The 24,175-nt window shown below is 44.0% G+C and overlaps 1 protein-coding gene across 3 annotated transcripts in view; it reads right to left on the bottom strand.

The window, feature by feature from the left end:
* Window positions 1-414: 414 nt before the first annotated feature.
* The window catches only part of TAOK1 (TAO kinase 1), a 66,933-nt gene continuing 43,172 nt past the window's right edge, over window positions 415-24,175 (bottom strand). For all 3 annotated transcript variants that reach the window (XM_086763194.1, XM_086763196.1, XM_086763195.1), the window contains exons 9-20: window positions 22,705-22,798; window positions 21,223-21,304; window positions 19,045-19,212; window positions 18,005-18,208; window positions 16,650-16,784; window positions 15,830-16,066; window positions 14,941-15,069; window positions 13,111-13,314; window positions 12,385-12,624; window positions 8,542-8,754; window positions 7,266-7,448; window positions 415-3,449 (exon numbers count right to left, since the gene is read on the bottom strand). In XM_086763194.1, the coding sequence (XP_086619320.1) occupies window positions 2,988-3,449; window positions 7,266-7,448; window positions 8,542-8,754; window positions 12,385-12,624; window positions 13,111-13,314; window positions 14,941-15,069; window positions 15,830-16,066; window positions 16,650-16,784; window positions 18,005-18,208; window positions 19,045-19,212; window positions 21,223-21,304; window positions 22,705-22,798 (2,351 nt within the window). In that variant the 3' untranslated portion in view covers window positions 415-2,987. The remainder of the gene's footprint in view (window positions 3,450-7,265; window positions 7,449-8,541; window positions 8,755-12,384; window positions 12,625-13,110; window positions 13,315-14,940; window positions 15,070-15,829; window positions 16,067-16,649; window positions 16,785-18,004; window positions 18,209-19,044; window positions 19,213-21,222; window positions 21,305-22,704; window positions 22,799-24,175) is intronic.

Consider the following 24,175-nt stretch of genomic DNA (forward strand, 5'->3'; position numbering starts at 1 on the left):
CCCAGTGTTAAATACAAACATAAAAGATGTAAGAGAACATCTTTGCTGAGGTACTGGAGTAGTTTTGACAATTTACAGATTACAGTATTTTTAAAACCAAGGTTAGGGCATGACTGCAGCGAGCACAGTACGGAGTAATCGGTCTTGCTTTTAAAAACAGAGTTTGCAAACTGATTCAGAGAGTGTTTGCGTCTCTCTAGCGTATACCTGTTCATGCATCTCAGAAATACAGCCGAGACATTAAGCTCAGCACCAAGGGCCTCCTCACACACCTCCAAGGCACAGCCTGGCCCTGCGTCCCTTCGGCTACAGCTGCGTAACGGGGTGCTTTCTCTCGAGCTCAGCTTGTTTGGGACAGCTCTCCTTCCCCCCCGTACACACAGGGACACACACACTTAGACCAGTTGATCTGAATCAGTTTTTGCAAACTATTTTAATTAAAATATTAACTTGTTGGAATAGTCCAGGTCTGCACATGATATACATGTAAAAATGGTTACTACACAATTCTTTCCGAATACAAAAAAAGCCAATATGGGATAGCCATCATTTGGATTCAGCATTCGGTCATGCTTGACATTACACAAAGAGACGGGCTGAGAGAATTCTGTTGAAGTAGCTCAATTTAAGCCAGAGACTTTGACCAAATTCAAACCGTAACAGAAGCAAAAGAGTGAACCCGCTGAACCTGCAGGTATAGCCTGTCCCCGCTGTCACTGCTGCTGTTCGGGATAGAGGAGCTGAACTTCAAAACACTGTGTTAGCACCATGCTCTGGGCACACCCTCCACTCTCACGTGGTGAATCCCGCACAATTTTGGCCTTTCATTTCATTTTTGTCTTTCCTTCTAAACCCAGGAAAATACAGGTACCTTGCCTAAATCAGTTTCGCTGCATTTCAACAACACTGCAAAATTTAAAAGAATGACCCCAAAACATCCAATTCCACATAAAAACATAGCAGAGGAAAGGACAGGACAATTCACGGTCACCACTTGCCCCAGGGGGCAACCAGAGTCACCTCCGAGGGGCCTCCGCCTCGCCCCAGGCTTCCATCAACTGTTAGCACTACAAAGCTCCATGCTAGCGGGCTGCTCAAACGTGTTTCGTTAGAGTTTCCATCCTCAATCAGAGTGATATGCTACGTCAAGATGCTAGAAATCCCAGTTGCAATCACTGGACACTGGCAGAGAGTTAAGGACTGGGAGTGGATGTTAATTTAGTTAACGAAGGAACGCCGCCCTGTCGAGAGTACTGAACAGCAGCGAGACACTAGTGTATTTACTATATAAATATGTCACGTGGACAAACACATTCGGAAAACCTTGCTCTCGAGCCCTATAAACATATTAAAGGCAAATCCTAGAGTTAGCAGCTAGTGTTTTCTTCAAGATGATTAGTGTGCAAGGAAAAACATTTACAAAGAACCCTGGCTGGTCAGTCCCCAAGACGGAAATCTTCGCCTCAAGCCAAACGTCATCTACCTGCTCTTCCCCTAAGCCCCACAGTGCTGGCTGACCCAGAGCAGCCTGGCACCGGCACAAGAGCGCGGGGGCATCTCCAGTTCCCAGCACGATGGGATGACACGATGCCACAAAGCCGTTCGGTTAATTAGACTCCCTGACCCCTTTACCATCCTATGGATTTCACAATCTCCTTCGCTTCCTTTCAGTAGTACAGCAGCTCCAACGAGCCTCTGAAGTAGTGCCTTCTCGCATGGCGTGATACGCTGCCAAAATATCACAGCATCTCAAGGGACTGTAAAAGTTGTGAAGTATTGCAGCAACGAAAATAATAAAAAGGAGCCTCACATGCAGCAAGATCTACGGTGGTGATGTGGGTTAGTCATCAGCTGGGAAAGAGTCATTGGCTCAGCTCCTCCTGGTACACTGTGGCAACTAAACATTTAAACAGTTGGCTACACTCTACATGTAAACAGGAAATTGCAACAAGCCAAAAAGGTAATAAATTGGTGGCTGTAGTGTAATAATGAAAAACCCGATCAATGGCATTTTGTGACTATGGCATCCTTCAAAATACCTCTGGCATTTGAGACTGATTGGCTGAAAGTCTAAACATTTCTCAACGGAGCAAAAAGGACTACGCTGGGCTCCAAGAATTATTCTGATGCTTAGCTAAAATGAGATGTCACAGTATCAGCTGTACAAGTGCATTACTTACGCTCCTCTGCCCAACCTCGTCTGAGCTACCAGCAGCACAGTCAGGGAGTGCCAAAGCAAGAGTACAATTTCGAACATTTCTAGCCTGTTCCCTCCAGACAGGTTTACCCTCGCACTTCTCGGGAAGCTGACCAGTGCCTTCTGAGAGAACGTCACTTCTTACACAACACGGAACGGGCACTTGGGTAGAAGGGCCCTGCTGAGCCCTGGTGTCTCTTGGCCTCTCTTCTCACCCTTCTTCCTCACCTACAAGTCTTTGAAAATACCTCTTGGCAGAGGCAATACCCTAGAAATGTATCCAATTTAATGACAAATAAAAGTGGAACAGAAGATCCAGCTGTTCCTCCCCTGGATGTTGTTTTAAAGGCAGCTCGCCTGGTTTTTGCAGGGTGGCAGTTCGAAATTTATGGACATGGGAGGAGGTCTCCATTCTCCCTCAGACTTCCTACGGATGGAGTGACGAGGGCAGTCTGAGGCCCTTCTGTCCTGTCAGTGTAACGACCACCAGCCAACTCTTCTGACTAATTGCATATATTTCTCAGACGCCCTCCCAAGACCCCTCCAAAAAGTAAAAAAACAACAACAACAGAAAACAAAGAACCACCCCCCCAACCCTGCAGCCAAATACTATGACATCCCAGTTAGTAAACACAAAACGTAATGCTTTACAAAATGAATACAATATTCCATGTGCACCCAGCTTCCACACGTCAGCACCGCACTGAGGAGGCTGCTGGGCTGGTGTCTGTAGGCAGTTTCTGTTGGCAGACAGCTCCAGTGGAATTGCCACCCTCAGTTATTGTTTAAGTTATGTATAAGACATGTGTGAACCATTGGATATTTGTGAAGTAACACTTGTGCTCCTGCTCATGCCCTGTTCCGTCCGTCCCCCAGAAGCTGTCCGCCTCAGAGCCTGGGGGCTGTTGCGGACCCCTATAGCACTACTTCGAGGTACCCCCTGCATGGGCCCCGAGGGGTGACCCCATGGCTGGGGTCCACCTTGCATTGGATGGCCCCAAGCTTGTGGTGGGCCACCCATGGGATGACCCCAGTGAGGTCCTGCACCCCCAGTAGGATTGTGGGACCAGCCAGAAGCTCCCGGGTAGCTGTGGCTGAACGCCTCGGGGGAGAGATTAGAAAGAACCATATTACTAAAACCTAGCCTCATGCTTTCTGAGTCAAAGGCTTCGATCTCGCGAGCTTGACGCTCCAGCAGGCTTCGTATCCGTTCGGTACGCTCGTTCTGCAACGCCAGCATCTCCTCCTCAATCTAGGAAGGAAAAAAAGAAGAGACAGTCTGTAGCAGCAGGACTCCTTTACAGGCACGGCCTCAAGTCTCTGAAGGACCTGTAACAGCAAGCTAACAAGGAACCTTCTCCCTGTGTTTCTGCATGAGACTGGATCTAGATCAAGTGTCCACTGGCACACAATCTGTTCTGAATGCAAAGGGATAACTCCCACAGGCCTGCGCAGGCCAAAGCACGGTGAATACCAGCTGGACGGTCTTGGTCCCTGTTCCCCAGTGATTACAGAAGTTTTAGGAGTGCAAAGCCAAAGTTCACAGTGATGCTAACAGCTTGACATTGGTTAATCTTTTAGGATGCAGCAAAAGTTACAGCTTCCATAAAAGCCTACTGGGAAAGTACCTTCAGAGACAGCCAAGCACAGCGCCTATACAGCCAGATACCTGCCAACACAGCTTAATGTGACCTTCACTGTTTATAGCTGAATCTGATGATTATAACTGCTATTTTCTCCAGGATTCAGCGTACAAGCCCACATTCAGTTTTCTCTCCAGTGTTCACTGGCCAGATTTTCTTAGCTCATGTTTATCACCTCCTATCTACCCCTTTCCTAAATTGGTTTCTCATATTTCATTACCCTGGTACAAGGGTTTGTGCCTGAAGAAACCAGGCAGTGATGTTTGAATTGCACGGCAGATTATTAGCTGGATGATATGCAAGCTGGCAACTCCAATTTCTTCCCCGTAACACTGTTCCAAATTGGTTTCCAACGGTACTTTGGCAGGGGCACTCCGATCAGCTCTCTAAGTATAGAAAACATGGGGCTATGGCCTCCTGACACCCATCAGACAGGGATGAAAGTCGTTCTTATCGAAACCTTTGCAGTCCAGTGGAGAAACAAAGAATCACTTCATTATCTTCTCGCCAGCACTGAAAAAGCTACTTTTGGCCTCAGTGAAAAAGACCAAATGGGTAAAAAGCAGCAGCCGAGACGTTTTAGCATAGCTCACTGGCATCTCCCCTGCTGTCAACAGCAACGTGGCCAAGAGGTGTTACCTCGGTCTGGGCTGAAGGTACTGGGCAGGGCTCGCACTTGTAAGCACGCTCTTGCCTTAGTCAGGGAATATGCGAAGTGATTTCATCTGGAATTGAGGAAACAATCTGCTCCAGCGTGAGTCATCTCCTGAGCCATGTGGGGCTTTCAAAAACTGCCTTTCCCACTTGCCTGCTCCTTAGCACTGGGTGAGTGACACTCACTCTCTCCACAGAGCAGCCCTGTCACTCCTGCTGAAAGCCACGCAGTGGTCAGCTGGCTTGGAAAAGGCAGAAGAGGAAGAAGGTGCCTTCTCTAAATATTAGCTCTTTAAAATGCTCCACTTGTTTTTTCCAGCCCTGCTATCTAAGCAGAATCTTCCTCTTCCTTTTTCAAAACTACACTGTTTTCAGCAGGTCCAGCTGCTCAGTTTTCAGGCTCTGAGACAGCGTAACACACAGGATTTAGTGCAACTGAAGTTCGCAGAAAGGCATGCCCAACACACCGCATTAAAAATGACGTCACTTAGAAACGACCTCAGGATGCAGGACTCTGAAGACGAAGTGTCTGAGGCATGTGGGAGGGAAATAAGTAAATCTGAAGTCTTTTAAAAAGACGCTGTTGGGATGTGCTCATTACTGGTGCAACACAAACCCCACAGCATCAGTGTAGCCACTGGCACCCGAAGGCAGCGCGCTGACGGGGCTGGCTACCCCCTCCCTAGGCTGGCAGACACGCACACTCCGGTGAGTTACTATGGTGATGGGCGCCATCAAAAATCAAGAGCGCTGCGCTGAGAAGGAAGCAGAGTTCTATGCACACCCTAACTTCTGGAAACTGGTTTATTAGTGAACATCACGGACTGACTTTGCCACAGGCTACGTATATATCTGTGCGCAAATTCAGACATTCATCCTACCTGCCCCTTCTCTGGCTGCCAGTTCCAGTTTGCACATGCAAACACTAAGTGACATCGCTGCGCGCCCCCACACCAGAATACTCGCAACTCTTCATTCTTACAAAACCAGAACAACATCCCTCTGCCCAAAGAACACCCTTGCACAAGGAGGATGTCTCTACCACCCATGTGTTCTCCCTTGAGCTGCCACTAGGTGACTGTAACCCCAGCAAGAAACAGTCTCATCGCTGGTCCCTGACTTTGCGAGCTGCGATGCACTAGCACTGTATGCATGGCTAAATAAAGGCTCCCACCCATGGAAACTGAAGGTCCACCCAATCTTTTGCTATTCTAATGCAGCAGCTAACACAGGGACACACAGGGCACACAAACACACACAAAAATTATGCTAGGTCTTATTTTTAATCGTCTAGGGTTTTTCTCCTATGAGATAACATTGCTAAGCTTCCTGTCACCATTACTGATGCCAAATGCTTCACAGGGTCTTTCTGCGCACAGAGACTTCAATCCTGGTTCACACCAAAAGACTTACACAAAATTACTACTAGCTGATGTGTTTCCTTAAGCCACTGGCCTCACTTCAACTTTTAAAGTAACACTATGCGCAGTGCAATGCACGCTGCTCCCACAGAGAAGGAGCAATGGCCAGCAGCAGGCTCGCTGTGGCACGCTTCTTCCCCAAGCTCTCCTCAGATCATGCCGCCAGAGGGCAATGCACACTCAGCACAAATAGATACCCAAACGCAGGGCTGGGATGGGAGCCGTCCTCTTCTGCACCCGAGCAAAACACCTGGGGATCGGGTCTAAAGACAGCTATTACATGGGAACTCTGTTTTCACAAATTCAGTTGCTTCCAGGGATTCACGTCTACTTGCAGGAGATCAAAGCACAAAAGGACTCTACTGTCTTCTCGGAGATGCTTCCTCAGCTGACCGTGAGGTGGAGCAGTTTTATTCCGATGAGGGCCCTCAATCAGCCCAGCATCCATCTGTTAGCCTCTGGGAGAAGTTAAGTGTGAAGAATCTCAAGGCCACAGGGTAATTGCCCTAATTTAATAATCGCCGATCAGCAAAGTCGGGAACTGTTGTGTGAATTACAACGGCTGGCATCCACAGGGCAAATCAAAGGGGAAAAAATTTGCAGGAGGAAGGCTGGCTGTGTATTTCCTTTCACTGACTTCCCCTGGTTTGTGTAAGGCCACACTCACAGACACACGTCTAGCACTGCACAGAACAGCACACTGCAACAAGGAGCACCTTAATGCACATGGCTAATTACAGGATGAAATCTAGGGAGCAGCAGGTCACCCACGCCTGTGGGTCTGGCTACTTCAGTTTGCTTAGGGAAATGCTGCAGGCAGCTGCAGTGCCATGCAAGCAAGTTTCATAGGGAAGCTGCAACCCAGTCTCCGCAAACTGACAAATGGAGCAGAGCTGCAGTAAAATAATATTACCATAAAACAGAGTCTCAAATACATTTTACCTTGCCCCAACCTCTCCAAAGAGACTTACTGCCAATACTATGCAAATTTTTAAAAATCCTCTAGCTTCAGGTTGTTATTGTCTGTCCTCTAATGAGCTGGGAAGCTAATCTGCAGCTCAGAGACAGAAAGAACAGTTCACTTTCCCTTCTGCCCAGAGAGGCACGGCTCCCTCTGGCACGCTTCAAGCAGCTCGATCCCAGCCAGAAACTGCTCACACAGGATGGCTGAGCTGGCAGAAAGTTTAGCCTATGTGTCACTGAGCTATCAGCCCAGAGAGGCAAATACCAAATGATTTGTGTTACTATGTACAGCAAGGTAAAAGCAATTTCTCTCTCTATTGATAAGCTCAGTGCAATTTAAGATCTGAAATATGGAGCGCGCTAATGACGCTCGCCTGCCCATTTTACCTTCTGCTCAAGGAGGGCCCGACGGAGGGATACCCTCTGTTCAAGATCACGCAGCTCCCGATCATGCTGGGCTTCTGCCTGCATCTTGATTTTACTCTGATATGCATTCAGCAGCTCCAATTCTTGCTGCAGCTGCATCTTCAAAACCTGGCACTCTGCTTCCTGTGCTTCATCCAAACGCAGCTGGGAAAGACAGACAATAGAGACGTTTCACTATGGGGTAACCACTCACGACACTCTGGGGGAGGACTGCAGGGAGGGGGAGAGAATGGGATGGGACTTTGTTTTCTTAGCAATACAATCGGTCTCTATTGTACTTCGTTTCACTGAACAGAGGACCTATAGTGACAAAGACTGGTGACAGTGAGCCCACAGCGCTGATGCAAGTGATGCTGATGAGCAGTGGCGCCTCAGGAACCACGATCCACACTGCAGAGACCAGACTGCTGGAGGTGCTAACGTCCACAGCTCTCCTTTTGCTAGAGGCAAAGAGAAGATTTCTTGCTCTCCTCAACTGGATTAACCAACTACCTGTAGGCAGCACACTTATGTCCATATCCCCGCCAATGCAGGGCTTCAGGCAAAAGAATATAATGACATAAACCTAAAAGCAATAGGATACTGAACTTTCAACCTTCCCGTACATAAATGATGCCAGCTACCCTGCCTCACGGCGTGAAATATGCACAGAGCGATGTGAACAGGATGCAATACGCAAGAAGTGCAAAGTAAACTGCACATTCAGTTGTAGCAAGGACTCAAAGCATTGCTCATGCAGTCATTCCTTAAAGAAGGAATCTTTTAAAGAAGAGTTTACAGAACTTTCACAGCTTTTTAAACATTATTTCAGATTTACAGTCAAAACTCTGGACTCCTCCATGACTCAATGAGCATCTTCCACCAGCGGGACATGCTTTGTTCGGTATCATTAACAAATCAAAACCTAAATGACTTGAGACAGCAAGCTGCACATTATTTAATGATGCTCTGACTGGGACGTTTACGCTGTCAGACTTCATGCAAAAACAGTCCTCTGGCCACACAGATACACCACTTTGCACCTCTGCAACAGCAGCTTCAACTTCAACCTGCCTGAAGGGGGTAATACCTCTTTCCTCTGTGTTTGAACGCTGCTTTTTAAATACAGAGGAACGACTGCGCTGGGTATGGCGCCTGTAGCACAGAAGCAGGCAGCCTGCTGTCAGGATACAGATTGGTTAAAATGCAAATATCCCTATTTGGCTGAGGAACCCTGGGTCCCTCGGAGGCGACTCACAGCTTGTGTGGAGAGCATTTCATTAATGCTGTGATCATACTGCTCAGCCAGGATAGCCAGCTTCCGGGTCTGCTCCTCCTTGAGCCGTTTGAGGACAGCTTTATGTTCACTCTTTGGCGTGGTCTCCAGCAGATGGTTTCTCAGTGCTTTGTACTGTCTGGTTTGGATCTTGCATGTATCCTGAAACTGCTTCTTTATCTGTAGTTCTTTTGACTGGAAAGATGGAGGGGACACAAACAAAGAAAAAAACAGCACGTTTCAAATGGGAGAAATATCCATTCAAATGGATATTTAGGATTACATTAAGGATATGAGTTCAAGAATCCACAAATGTATATTAACATCTACAGTGCAAGGAGGAAAGCAAAATACACAAGAGGCAATGACTATTGCTGCAGCTGCTTTGACACTGCTACTGTGCGAAACAATTACAATACAGACACTTTTATAACAAAGCTCCAGCCTAAATACAGCTGCCTCTGCACAAAGAGCCTCACATTTGTCACTGGACTGGATCCAGTCCTGGGTGTTGCTTTTCAAGAAAAGTTCTTGAGGGACAGGACTAATATTTATTAGCACCAAAAGCCATACTTAGACATGACTGTGCTTGTATGGCACATATATATGAACAGCGCTCAATGTTATGAAAAGCAGCAGATCTGGTGCACGGGAAGGGACAGGGAAAAAGAGCAGCACTTTTTCCATTGAGGGTTTGATGAAGATAAGACGTATTCTAACTCTCGATATTATAAGCCTGGTTTTCATAAAGATACTCAAAGAATGGCTGGAAAAGATTAGACACTTGAAGACGTACGCCACAAGCAACATTAGCATTGTGCTAGGCAGGCAAACAAAACAATTCCCCAGTCCCAAGGGAGCTTACTGGAGATGGAGCTTTCCCTTTGCACTTTGCTAGCATCTCTGTACTGTTTAGAGACGTAACTTTGTGACTGCACACAGGCCTGGGAGACATCAATCCTGGAAAAAGTATCTGGATCCGACTTTGCTAAATGACCTCAAAAAAATGAATTATTTTATTCTTCCACCTGCCTTACCTGTCTCCAGAGCAGCTTGTGAGGGTTAACATCTACTAAGTGCTTTAAGACCCTGAAATGGAAGGCATTCTGGATTTCTCTGTATCTTTCTACAGGAGCGCTGGCAGGGATGCTTCTAACTAAGCAAAACCCAGAAGTGATGAGCAATGGTTGTTAACTGAGAGATAAGAAAAACTAACTGACTGCCATGGTAAGAAAAAATAAACAAACAAAACAATCTCTGAACTCCCACATCAGAGGGGTCAGTACACACTCTGGGCCATTCCCACTGTCAGCTGCCATGGTCAAATCCTGAAGCACTGAGGGCAGGAACAGAGCGTAGGACCAGATTCCTGTCCCTTGAATAAACTGGAAGGGCTCTGGGTCCTGAATCAGCTAGGCAGATATATATATATATATATATATATATGTACATGTCTCCAGTCAGCTCCTGCACCGACTGCTCCTGGCACTATCTCCAGGCTCAGCAGGGTAGGTGATAAGCACAGCACTTGTAGCTGCCTAGAAAGATGCAGAGAGATCAGACAACATATCCAGCCCAATTTAGACACCAGCATGCTTTGCTGCATAAACCAACAACTCCACTTGGCTAATCTAATGTGAAAACCAGGACGAAGATGAGTTTCATTCAAACCAAAGTATGTATCATGGAGAGGAACACATTGCTTTTACGCTTTCTAAATTCACAGGAAATTATTTCCCACCAGGAAACCTTTAAGGCTTCTTCTCCCTGCCCCTAAGGGAAGTGTCAGCAGGTTACACATTCCCGTCAAGGATCTGGTCACAGCAAAACACTAGGAATCTATTTTGTCCTCACTTTCTGTGAAGTTTTGCTTGGACACCAGACTCTGTTTACAGGCTTCCAATCCAAAGGCTTTAACAACAGGAAACAGAAGGGAGGGGTAAGATTTCCAGTCAGACTTCTGACAAGATCATTTTGACCTAGTATTGTGAAATACCAGCAAGAGGGGATTTGCATCACAATTAACACACTCGAAATAATTCAGTAGAACAGTTTTCAACTGAAGGGTGAATGTTAGTTATCAGTCCTTCTGGTGCTGTATTAGCAGCAGCAGACACTGACCGTTACAAGTCTGCTTTCAGGACAAAGGACCTCACTAATAACAAAGGGAAAGCCTGAAACACGTGCCCCCGAGGGAAAACGTTGCTGAGGAGAGAATGAACAGTCAAATTACCTAGCCAAATAAGAATACTTGCCTGCATTAGTCAGAAGGAAGAGTTAATACCAGGGAACAGTCTCGATAAAGAGGGGATTTTACTCCAAAACCCAGCGGCTGCATTACTAGCACTGCGTGTACGCAAAGGTGCTGGACTGACAGCTCAAGCCTAAAATCCTTCACTAATCACAGAACAGCCAGGCAAAGCAAAGTGCAAGCTTTCCATGCTCCCTGCAAAACGCTCCAGCCCTGTCCTCACTGGAAAAGGGAAGGGCTTGAGGACTCTCCAGAGGTGAGAGGGCAGGCAAGCCTCCGCAGCCCAGAGAGACCACTGATCCCGCCGTCCCGACTGCCAGGGAAGGGAACGAGAACGGACACGCTGCCCACTCGTGTTTGCACCGCGTCACCTTGGGGAGGCAGAACTCATTCATGCTAATCTCAGAAGGATCAACCTAATACAGCTGCTTCAGTTTTGTTCAGCTCAGAGTGCAGCACAGCTTCCCTGTGAAGTCATCAGCTATTTATACACTATATCCTTGGAGATTCTCAACAGCCATCAGATGGTCCCTTGTTCTCACAAGCTCGGTTTTCACTATTTAATAATATTCTGATATCGACAAATCAGGTATTTGGTTTTTTTGGCTGAAGCTCTATTTTCAAGTTGGTTATTTTCTCTGTAAGAAGATAACTTGCAGGTGGTGAAAACTAAGTCAGATGGGAAATATTACGAAGAGGAAAGACCTAGAACAACAAAGAAACCTCATGCTCAGTATGCCATACACTCATTTTGTTACTGGCACAGCTGAAGGCTGGGTGGAGAGAAGTCTGCCTCCTCAAAGAAAATGTGAAAGGCCTTACACTCCCTTCTCAGGCACTTCAGAACAAACCACTGGACTTCTTTGGATGAAGTGAAGGCTTACAATGAAAACACGAAGAGCCTCAATTACAGAGGCCCTATAGTTCTGGTCAGCCACTGCAGTTACAAGGGCAGCATGAGAAACCCATGAGAGCACAACGCAAAGGTCAGCGCCAGGAGCTTCCTGAGGACACTGCAGTTGGCTGGTATCTCTCTCTCTCTCCCCCTCAACTTGCTAACATACCAGCCTTAATATAAAAACAGTAACAAGGTGTTAGCCAAGACCAATAGTGCAGTTCATTTTGATGCACACAGCAACACAAAGCCTTTTTTTTTTAGTGACACAGCTTCATTACAGAAAATAAATATATTTTCTTCTTATATATGGGGGGAAAAGAGGATCAGAAAATGGTGTAGGAAGAAGAGGAGAGGGAAAAAAAGGGCACTGCAAAGGTTAAATGCATTTTATACTACCACAAAAAGGAAGGCACACTGCTGAGAACAATAGCTTTTCAAACAACATGAGGGAATAGTGGTACTACAGCCTGCCTACAATGCATCGCAACCCTGATCACCTGCTCCTAGGGATGCAGTTGCACCCAGGCAGTTACACAACTTGAAAAAAACCAACACTTTATCAAGCTTCAAAAATAACTTGGACCTGCACACACTGCCAACGAGAACTGAGCTGCAATCTACCACTCCTCCACCACCACCAGCAGCTCGTGCCCAGCGCTCCTACACCACTCAGTACCTTCAGGCTCTTGGGCTGCTGCCGGACCTCCATGACGTGCTTGCGCCTCAGCTCCCGCTCCCGGCGCTTGTTGTATTCCAGCTGGTTGGTGAGCTCGGTTTGATGCTGGAGTCGGATCAGCTCACAGCGCATCTTCTGGATGGTACTGAGATGGCGGAACTCCAGCTCCTGCATGGACTCGTGCTGACGCAGCAGCATGGCGTGCTCCAGATCCTTCTGTGTCTGCCTTTTGTTTAACTCCTAACATGAGGACAGAGGGAATTATTAGATTCTTTTACTTACTTGGGTTTCCGTTCACAACATGACATTTCCCTTTGTTCACAGGGGCATTTCTCTCTTTTCAAGGCATTTGAGGACAGAGCACGGAGTTTCTACATCTTATCAGAAGCAGACAGCACTGCCACTTCCTCATTTCACTTTTCTTCTTCCTGTTCTAGAGGCTCAACAGGATTCACAGTAAGCATTTTCTGGAAAGGACTGTAACCGTTGAGTCTGTTGACTTTTTGGATCTAACAATTCTCCCACAATAGGGCACTAATCTGAACATCTGATTCCTCATGATCCCCTAAAAGCCACAGGGATTACCAGGTGGCGTTGCAAAACATATCAAGCTATTATTTTACCAAAAAACTTCAGATGTGGTAATTAACACTTCACTGAGACTGGAGTTGGATGGCAGGTACTTCTGAGAGACACATTTCACACAGGTGGTTCCAGGTCTCCTACCTCCCGAACCAGGTCCTGCTCCAGATTATGGCGGCCAAGGAGCATCCGTCTCTTAAAGCGGCGACACTCCAGCTCCAAGTACTGCCTCTGACGCCTCAGTAAGTTGGCTTCTTCCTCAGCCTGGAAATGCTGGATGTTCTCCTTCTGCTTGGAGAGCCACTCCTGCTTCTCCTTCTTTGGAGTGCTCTGGTTTTCATTCAGCTCCTGATAACAGCAAGGTAATTAATTGTGGAGTAGTCACGTTAAGCTCCTTGGCCCTGAACAACTGGACAGACCTGCCTAATAAACTACGTTTCAAAGCCGTTCCACCTTGTCTCCTCATGGCTGGTACCATCCAAGCCTCTGCAAAACGCATCACGTTGCTTAGCTAAGGGAATACCAGGAGACAATTCACAGTGGGGCAAATTTAACTACAACTTTTTTTTTTTTTTTGAATTGGGCATTTTAACCCGTCAAAATGCTGGTGCATGTCCACTTTTCCAGACATACGTGTTAGCTCAAAACATAAAAACGACGGTTTGCCACAGAAAACAAAGCCACTTGGAGGTCCTTCCATACTGCCCAAGAAGTGTTTTTATGGGCTCCCAAAGGATTGAGAGGAGAAGGAAAGCATTGTCATCCTATCTCATTTACAAACGGTGTTCATACAAAACTCCAGCCACATGAAGCACATTAGGAAATTTTTGTGTCTTGTTTGACCAGAACACATACACATTCTTTAAGTAACTCATCAAGGCAGGGCCGCTCACCAAGACTCCATAACTTACAAAAACAACATAAAGAAGTTCACAGGTGAAACTTAAGGCCACACTTTCCACGTTTGTATTAAATTCAATATATAGCTTGAAGCATCTTTGGCAAAAGACTCCGCTTGCTTGAACTGCATACTAGAGATGTCCACACAGTAACTAGACTTGTCACAATACATCTCAACTTCAGTACGAGACAGAACTCCTCTGTATTTCATCAGTGCTTCTTGGTGCTCTGTGATCTGCTGCCACTTAGAAAAAGATCCTATGTTATTATAAAGAGCCCACGCTACTATAGTTTTTGTTAGATCTTTCTTGGCTCTGCTGCTCTTTAGCTTTTTTTTTTCTCCTGGGAAATGTCTATGTTTGGGAATATTCCCCTTTGGAGCAAGTTCCAAAGTTGCGTCACACAAGTTGATGGTTGAGCACTAAATGGTTCTTTCAAAAAAATTATTTATAGTGCTTACAGTTTCAGCCACTCCACAAAAAGGATCAGGAAGTTCAATTCTACAGTTTCTCTACATTTCACAAAGGTCACGATTTTCACTACAATACAGTGATTATTAAACTATTACATAGCTTTCTCCATTAAAATTAAAGAGTGTTTTACAGATATTTTCCTTAAAAAATAAAATCTACAGGTCATCTTTACCGTTGTGTTTTCTTGTTGCTGCTACAGAAATATAATTTCAGTGATAAAAAACTTCACTACTGCTGCAGTGCACGGTCAGTATCTACAGCAATAAGGTACGAGAAAAATGCTCATGACCTTTTTTCATTCCTTAGGATTGCCAAATTTGGATGTTTTTGGCTAAAAAGTAATATTAAACAATGGAGAAGTTTGTACTTTCACAAGATAAACACATAGGTGCCAATATATAAATAAACTCTCTTATTCTAAGGTCAAAATATGTAACCAACACAGTTCGTAGGGGATTCTGCTCACAAAACACAGAACCTGCTGCAATTCAGCGCAAGATCTCCTGCGCACAGTGGCATTTTTATTTCCGAACGTTCACTGCTCTCACACCGTATTGCACACTGTATTATTGGTTTGTGTTTCTCACTACAGATGAGTTACCTCTTTCAGCTGCTCTTTACGAAGTTTATATTCTCTCTTCTGGGACTCCAGGAAACTGTTCAATTCTTTTTTCTGTTGGGCCTGAATATGCTGTTGAAACTTCTTTTCTTCATTGGCCATCACTTTAGCCTACAGCAAATCCAGCAGCAAATCAATCTGAGTCCCAACGGACTACAGCTCACGTTCCATTTCAGCCCCAAGACCCGGACCTCACGGTACAGTCACCACAATACTCACCACGACTCTGAGCGCGTCTCAGGAGCTTGCCCTCACCCTCTTCTCATTCCACCCCCCATCAACGCACCCAGCAGGAGTCCTTTTTCAGTGCCTCATTTCCTCAGCCCTATTGTTCAGCTAGTCCTGCCTAACAAAGTCAACACCTTATGGTAAACTATATCTTAGCCCTCCACCGAGAGATCCAAGATGAACAAAGAATCGATAATAATCGCTGGAGGCGGCACCACTTCATTATCAATTATTTAAAAGCATAAAAACCCCCATCTCCATAAGCAACTAGACGGCGAACGTTTAAGCTCGGCTGGCACATTTCTCTGGAGGGTAACCTGCCTCCGTAACACTCGATGGCAGTCAGTTATTGACAGCGTATACGTGGCAAAAGAAAGGAAAACCCTCACAGTATTTTCTCTGGGGTCAGTACACTAACATTTAGTAGAACGCACTGTGATGAAGGACATACCTTTCCTCTAGTTACATAAACCCCTTAGTGTAAGGAGGTGATGTATTAGCCTTTTTCTAATTAGCAATTTGCTTGGCTCCTGAAAACAGACATGTAAGAGACTACAATGTCATCTCTTCATCAGTGAGGGGAAGCAGACAATTCAATGCAATTAACAAATACAGACTGGTCTGCTAAACGGTGATCTCCTACCTCTTTTTCCATGGCCGCTTGGTGCTTTTTAATTAGCTTTTCCATTTCTGCAGCAAAATTATTACGCTGTGTTTCAAGATCTTTGTCCAACCTGAGGCGATGCTCGTCCATCTCTGCCTTCAGTTTATTCTCTAACGCCATCAGCTGTTTCTGGTGCTGCCGTCTCATACGTTTATAGCCAGACATCTGCTCTCGGAGTTCAGAGTCTTGTTCATGTTCCTGCATTTGCCTTGTCACCTAGGAAGATAACCACAGTGGGCCGAGGGAAGTTAATGCTTCTTAATCTGCTTTTCAGCAGTCTTCAGACCAAAAAGAAAACTGTTCAGTAATGAAATATGATTTTGTTGAGAAGAAAAGCACACAACTTAATGGCAGTAGAGTAGATTAAAAACTGAATTCTGCTCTAGAAGATAAGCTCACATGAGCTTTCCGGCAGAAAAATTGCACAATTGTTATACAATTGTTACAACTAAATAATGTCTTTTTAGCCCTCTGCAATGAGCGTGCACATATACATACACACACAAATATACATAATACGAACATGAAAATAAAAGCCAGCTTGTTATTCCAAACGCTTTCCTGCATTCTACCAGGCATATTGGTTTTGAAAATATCCAATATACACAAATTACATTTACCCAGGTGTTGCATTTAAGCTTTTATTAACTTATATTAAACTATTTCAGAGATAAGATCTCAGTCAACGAGGACAGCTCATATTCAGGTTAGACCCTAACAGCTCTAAGTAGTTTCATAGTGCTATGTTCAGAGGCATCCCTTCCTATATAACTTCATCAAAATCAAAACCTTAACGTACCAGCGATGCTGTGCGTATAGTAGCAAAGTGCTCTCGGTTGCGATAATGAGACTTGTGGCGAGATACTTGGGGAGGAGACTGGGGTTCTGATGCCCTTGTTCGAGGATCCGATTCCTCTCTGTAGTTTTCTTCCTCCTTATCAGCAAATATTAACATGAGAGAATAAACACGATCTGTGTTACTAAAGATTTTTATTTTAGCCTGGTTCAAAAGATATTTAAAGGAAGCAAAACCATTTCACATTCATCAGCCCTGAAAGATGCTCCTGCCAATAAGTTGGTTGAAGGAATATACCGCAACAAGAGCTCTGATCTAGAAACTTTGCTTTTGGAAATTTCATTGTGCGTTTTTATTACTAGGAGGATAATTACTAATTAAAGCTGAAAACGAGAAGAATAAACGGAAAACTGAAAACTGAGTTAAACAGTTTATAGCTTTTATGTTTTGTTGAAGTTAAGTAGATCATATCAAGTTTGAAAGACAAAACCAACATCTTTGTAACCCTGAAAGACAGAGGAAGATTTTCATTACACCCACTACAGAAATACCTCAAAGCAAATTTCAGAATTTGTCACAGTGTATTCCACATTCTTATTTTGAGTTGTCATTCATCACAGAGTGATTAGCAGTTAGATGCGATATACTAATCAACTCCCCGAGGAAATATCTGCCTCTTTGTTGCATATCTGGGCAGAGAACAAAACATTCTAACCACACCTATCATTAGCGAGGGAAACATTACTGCTCTGAGAAAGGTGATAACCCCTCCACAGCAAGAGCAGCGTGGTTCGGAGGGACGCTCCCCAGTTTATCCTTCATTGTTCAGAGGCAAAGCAGGGGAAGCGGCTTCACAGCTTCCCATGGCCAGAGTGCTGTGTTTCTTTTTCTGTGCATCTTTGTTCACTACCCAAATATTCAAATCAAGTGCTGGGAAGCTGAGTGCTTCAGGAACAGGTTTCAAGCACCACTGAGGGTCTTATATTTAAGAATTCACCAACTAGGCAGTAAAAAGGGGGAACTCTCACATCCTTTTGTCCCATGAAGCAGTGCTCTGCAAGTTACAGGCATCCACTAAACAAATCTATTCAAAACCTGCCATTCTAACTCCTCACGGTAAAGCAAACTGCTTCTGAAACAATTCAATCAGTAACGTAATTTCTAGTGAATCAACAGAAATAAACAATTTTTACAGCAACCTCCCAAGTTTACAGTGCACATTAATATATTTGAGGCACAATATCAGAACTCATAGATAATGGTTTAGGATAGGAAGCACTCGATTTTTGTCATTGTACCAACCAAATCCTCTCCCATTTTATACGTTCAAAGACATCCACTAAAAATCCAATGCTTACCGGCTTTAAATGAATGACAGAGCTATTTGACATCACGGTGTGGTCCCCCTCCATCATATCCAGCTCGCTCTTATCATCCGAGGCATCTGGAAGACTGTTAACACTACTGCTTTGGCTACTGGCACTGATAGACATACTAGGAATGGACTGATTACTTCCGACACTATTCACTGTTCCTGTCCTGCCGACACCATGATCTTGCTCCTAGGAGAAAGGAATTATTAAGAAAATTCAAATCCATCACAGTTGTATGTATGGACATTACCAAATGAAATGTTCGTTCCATTCCTTTCTAAAGGCATCTACCTGCCACATCACGGCAGTTCCCACCCTCCAGGCATTGCCACGAAACGTTTCTCTTGTGGGATGCTGGGGACAGAAAGAATCAACCTTGTCAAGATTAACTGGCTGATGTCAGATTCTTTTCAACAGCGAGCCTGTTAACAAGCTGAACCCTATCACATATCAGCAACGGCGTGTCACCAGAAACTGTTCTGACATCAGCATCATCTAAGCGCTCAGTCAGGACCCTGCACCTTGCACGGCTCCCTTCTGTGCATGAGAACACTGCAATTCAGAGAGTCTCAATTTCTACATGATGATTGCAGCATGCAATAAAAAAAAAAAAGACAAATTAATTTCCTTTATGACTTTTTTTTTTTTTAAATAAAGTACCAATTTTTATGTCTTAGAATTCTTGAGACAAAACCAGTAGACTGTCAAGGGTCTTGTAAATAGGATCAAAATAGAGGTTAACCACAGTTGCTGAGAGAGTCCTCATGAAGCCTTACAAAGAGGCAAAGAAAGCTGGGATTTACAGAACTGGAAGCTAACTGTTCAAGCATGAACACATGGCACAGCTCCTTGCCATTGCACAGCTCCTGTTTGTGTCTTTAGGTAGCTTTATTCCAAGCACAGAGAGGAAGCCAGTTTACAGCCAGGTATGTAACAGCCTCCGTTCATTTTAGTATCTGAGTTGTGGTTATTTAAATGACAGCATCATTCTCTGGTTTGGTGACGAAATATAAAGTTCCTCTCACCTCCTCCTCCTCCTGTGTTTCCACTGCAGGGCCATTGTGCGCCTCCTGGAAGAGGAGCTTCTTCATTTTACGATACTGCAGGTTGTCCAGTTCTCTCACCGCATCCTTTGTTCTCTGAATCAAGTCTATTAACACTGTTTCGGGCCGCTCCCGAAGAACAAACATGTGCTGTAGAACACACAAATAGGTGAGTGACCTCCTATGCCTCCAGTGCACTTGCTTTGAGGATAAAATTATGAGCTCTAGTTGGGTTTGTTAGTCCTCTTCCCTGCACAGGAGGAGATACCTTCACAGCTTATACTGGCACTATCTTTAGACTTCATCATCCAGAATGATTTCAGAATGACTGCTTTCTGACGAAGACATTAACCAAAAAATAAAGGCGTCAAAAAAAAAACCAAAAAAACCAAAAAAACAAACAACCAACCCAGAAATGGTATTTCACGTACCATGAAAATGGGCTCAGTTTAAACCTAAGCTTCTTTGGGTGTTGGGGTGTTTAGAGACTTTATCTACTTGTGGTTTAGAGGGGCAAGAGCAACAAATAACAAATAAAAGCTAAAGATGTTAGGCTAGTTAAGTATATCTAACCAAATGTTAATTAGCTCATCAGCTAACTCTCAGTACAAAACCCTTTTCCTTGTTTAGAAAAGCTTGAGAATAAAATATTTGGCATACATCTCTGAGTCATAAAATAGGCTGTGAACCTTGAAGCTCAGTCCTAGAACACTTAGCCATGTCATTACGCATTTTTTTTCTGGAGACATTCACTGCATCTCACTGCAAAGGTGGCTACGTTTTGCCAATAGGTAAAACAAATCTTGTCTATGTATGTCAGAAGCAGCTTTTGCAGTCTCCAGATGAAATGTGCTGTGCAAGCATGAGTCATTATTAACACCACCGCCAGCTTCATTTTGTTCTGTAGGAGAACTGCATTGCCGTTTCCAACATGTCACACTCCCTACCTGTCCCTGTGAAGTGGCACGCAGCTGTTTCAGGCTATAGATGTGGAAGGAGTACATTCACAAACGTTTAATTTCCATCAATGTTCTCTTTAATTGCAGCGCGTTGCTCAAAATAAAACCGATCTGCAGAATTCTGAAATGGCAGGACTACACACCCACACCGAAACCTTTACTGCATAATTGCATTTACTTTCTGAATACACAGTTTCTAAAGAGGTAAAAGTCCTCAGATCCAAGTAAAAATATGCAAAAAGGTGATGATAGGAGCCTCATAAATAGCATCCATTTCCCAGTAATGCAGAATTTTGAAAAAAATCACTGTTTAGCAGAAACATGGCTGGGATAAAAATCCCCCAAAACGATGTCACAAGCACTATAATGAGAATGACAAGTTAGCAAAATTCTGAATGCCACCTGATGCCACAAAGGAAAACCATCAAAATCACACAATAAACCAGCTCTAATACCTAACATCCATGTGAGTTGTGTTCACTTAGGAACATGTCAGATTTCTGCAACAATCTACTACGTTGGCTTTGTTTCCAGACAAGAGGAAGGAAAACCAAGTATCTACAGCATACAGGAGCACAAATGAAGTTAAAAAAAAAAAAAAAGCGAAAAAATAAAGCAAGAGAAAACTTGCAGACAATTGAGGCTTGTCCATGCCAAGGAAAAGTATGGGGAGGAAAAACTGCTTTCCTCTGCCCCTTTCCCCCAGGGATACTATTAGAACAGCAGATTTCAGCTCTACATGTACAGCACATAGGTGATGGGAGAGGATAAAAAGCCTTTGGGGGTATATATAGCATAGAATAAAGAGGGAAGTAACGAAAGGTATTTGTTAACTAATGCACGGCAGCTCTGTCAGGATTAATTACAATCACTGGAAGGATAGACTGAGCTTAAGAAACTGAAACTCTTGACAAGTTGATGGTCATCCAGTGTCACTTGATGGCGTGTCTTTTTACAATGAGAACAAGGCTGGCTTGGAGAGTCACCCGGGGAACTGCCCGGGACACTGCAAAGGGGCAGCAAAGCGAGGACTACCAGTGCAGTACGCTGCACAGCACCCTCAGCTCAGAGGTGCTACGGGTAATAGGTAGAGAGAGCATCGCTAACCGTAACCTAGAACGGTAGGTGAGACAGAGGAACATCACAGGGTACAGCCCCGTTTTAATACCACGTGGAAAACAAAAAGGACGAGCAAGCCAACCTTCAGAAGCTCCTCTGATGTAGGCCTGTCTTGAGGAATTTTCTGTAGGCAAGAATCTACGAAGTTTCGAAAATAATCAGACCTGTGGCAAGGAAAGTGAAAAAAAAAAAAAAAATGAAACAGACATCTGAGTTAACTATCCAGTTTAATTTTCAAAGCTCATTAAGGAATTCCCATTTGGGCACTGCTAGTAGAAAGAGTGGGGAGGAATCACACAGACCCCGTACTTCATACTACTACAGCCTCTAACACCCTTGCTCAAGCCAAAGCCCACCGTAACTAGTAGGTAGATCCCTTCACCTTCAGCTTCCAGAAAAAATGTTTCAGTCTAAGAATGCAAAAATATGGGGCAATTCAAGAGGAAGGAAAATTAAAGGCAGACACCCACATACCTCAGTGTGAGCATCAACCCTGCCAAATTCGATATATGGCACAAACTCTTCAAGGTCTAATGAGAGCCCCTGCCCCGTTCCACCTCGGTGTGCAGGTGTTTCATCAGCAAACTGTATTAACACACAATTCCTGAAAAGCCTTTGGCCCCTCAGACAGAATTTCTGCACTACTGTGCAATCTGTCACAAATAAGACTTAAGGTCATGACTTGTTTAGTAACATCTCTCCCTCCAGAAGCTAAAAATTCTGTATCTTGCCCTTTCTTTCTCTGAACAGAGTTTTCAGAAGGGCATGATTACGGCCTGAAAACAGCAGCACATCAGTTGTATGGGTTTTATTTCTTTCCTCCCCCACTGCTCCCCCCCTTCCCATCATGTACTGGGGGCTTTCGCTACTGCAATTTTTCAGTAAATCAAATTATTGCATTTTTTTTTTTTGTGAGAAAAACGCATATAATGAGTTTAATGTTTTGTCAAGCATCAGAGTATGAAATAGCCTAACCAGAACATTTCAGAAAAAAAATTTCTAAAAATAAGGTACAATGTATTACGTTAGAGGCCTAAGACTATTGCTCAGAAAAACATAATTAGGAAGTTTTTAACTTTTGAAATTAGTTTACCGTGTTTGCTGTTTCAAAAGACAGTTGTTGAGGCTGGGAGGCAGAAAGTGTTACTACTGCGCTTTATTCTTCTGAAGTTTATGCCACAGACACTTGCTGCACACAAGCAGTGTCTTAATCTGGCAAAGCAATACTTCAACAAAACAAGATTTAGGAATTGACTGTGGTTTGTGATTAAAAAACACTAAAAACCACATTTTTGGCTAGCCTGGGAGCTTCAAAAGTTTACTGATCCTTGAACTTAATTTTTTACAAGGATCTTGTGTTCTTCCAGCAGCATGTCCTATTTCTACTACATTCTAGAGTCTCAAATGTATATTTAGTAACTGGTCAATTTTGTATAGTGAAGCTAGTAGGAACCTTCCAGCTCACATCCTCCCAGCAGGAATCCAGCCATTTCAAGAACTCAGCATGACAAAGCACTCCATTTACAGCAATTCCCTACAACATTCCTCTCTCAGTAATACTCACCATTCATTAGACTGTAGTGTAGGGGATTCATTCTGCGCTATGTGATATAAGGCACTCATTGCGTTCATATTAAACAAAGGAGGCTTCCTTTCCGCTACACACAAAAGAAAACAAGTTTTTATACAGGGAGATGGTCTCATAGTTTTACTCGCTTTTTTTTCAGTTTACATTCCTTTAAAAAGAAAACCACACCAGCAGAATCACTATTGCCTGAACACGGAACCCCAAACCAACCCTACCCTGCAATCAGACAGATATGTTGGCGTATGCCCTGTACCATTGCAGAAGATGAAAGCACTTTGAAGATCAAATGCCTTGTCCTCTCAAGTTTTTCAATTACATGGTTTATCATAGTTGAGTTCTCTGACTCATTTTAATGTACTAAAATAGGAGTAAGTTAACAGTAAGCTCTACACTCGGTGTTTAGCCACTAAGCAGTCTTGGTTTCATAACCTCCCCTTTTTTTTTTTTTTTTTTTTAAGCTACAGTTGCTAAAAAGCTAACAAACATTTAATTCTAGCAGGACAGCAGCAATGAAGAAAAAGCTGGTTACAAGCACCATCAAATCACACTTAACTGACTAAGCACAGGGGCAGGAAGTCAGTAACAGGCCAATTCTTTATACTATTTTGAGAGTTGCGTTCTCTTTGGCTCTCCTCTCTCTTTCAAGCTTGTGTTACTCTTATAGACTGACACAGCATGAAAGCTTAATGAGGAAGGAGATGATCTCACTGTAACAACAAAATTGAAGCTTCATCAGAATGTTTATGGGGTAAACCTATGAAGCTCAGCCTTGCCATAAACATTCCTGAGAAGCTGGTCAGGCCACGAGGACGTTCCTACACTGATGAAAAATGCAACAGAAAACTTTCCTTCCTGGAAAAACAAAACAAAACAAAAACACAAAAACCAAGGAAAAAATAATGCTATTTTTCTTATTCTGCTTTTTATTTTTGAGTCAAACAGTAGCAGTAAGCTATGCATCAGAGATCACTGTTCACTCATTGCTATCAGAGGATGGACTAAGCCCTACAAATTCCTCAGAATGGGTAAATTAAGGAGTTAAGCCTTAATTTACCCATTAAGCCTTTCCTCAAATGCAGCACTTTACCTTCTCTAACCTGCCAGATAGCTAGTTGCTGCTATTGAGGATCAGAATGATTATCCATTAAATTGTTTTAACTGATCCCTTAATCTATTTTAACCAACTGTTCTCCCTAGCTTTTTTTTCCCCTCTTAACTCACCTGAATAAAACAGAAATATTCAGCCCTCAATGAGGCCAAGACTAAGTGGAAATTTGAGACAACTACAAGACACCTAATTTTTCTGTTTTCTTCCCATGCTTATTCAAACCAAGGCAAATGAGATAACCACACCAACCCAGCCTCCAACGCTCTGCCATCCTGACCTAGTCTCACCTCCCACTACGCCAGAAGCCGTAGACGAAGCCTAACGCTTCATGTTGCAAAA

Source organism: Chlamydotis macqueenii, chromosome 19 (genome assembly GCF_036417535.1).
Source record: "Chlamydotis macqueenii isolate bChlMac1 chromosome 19, bChlMac1.mat, whole genome shotgun sequence".
NCBI classification, from domain to species: domain Eukaryota; kingdom Metazoa; phylum Chordata; class Aves; order Otidiformes; family Otididae; genus Chlamydotis; species Chlamydotis macqueenii.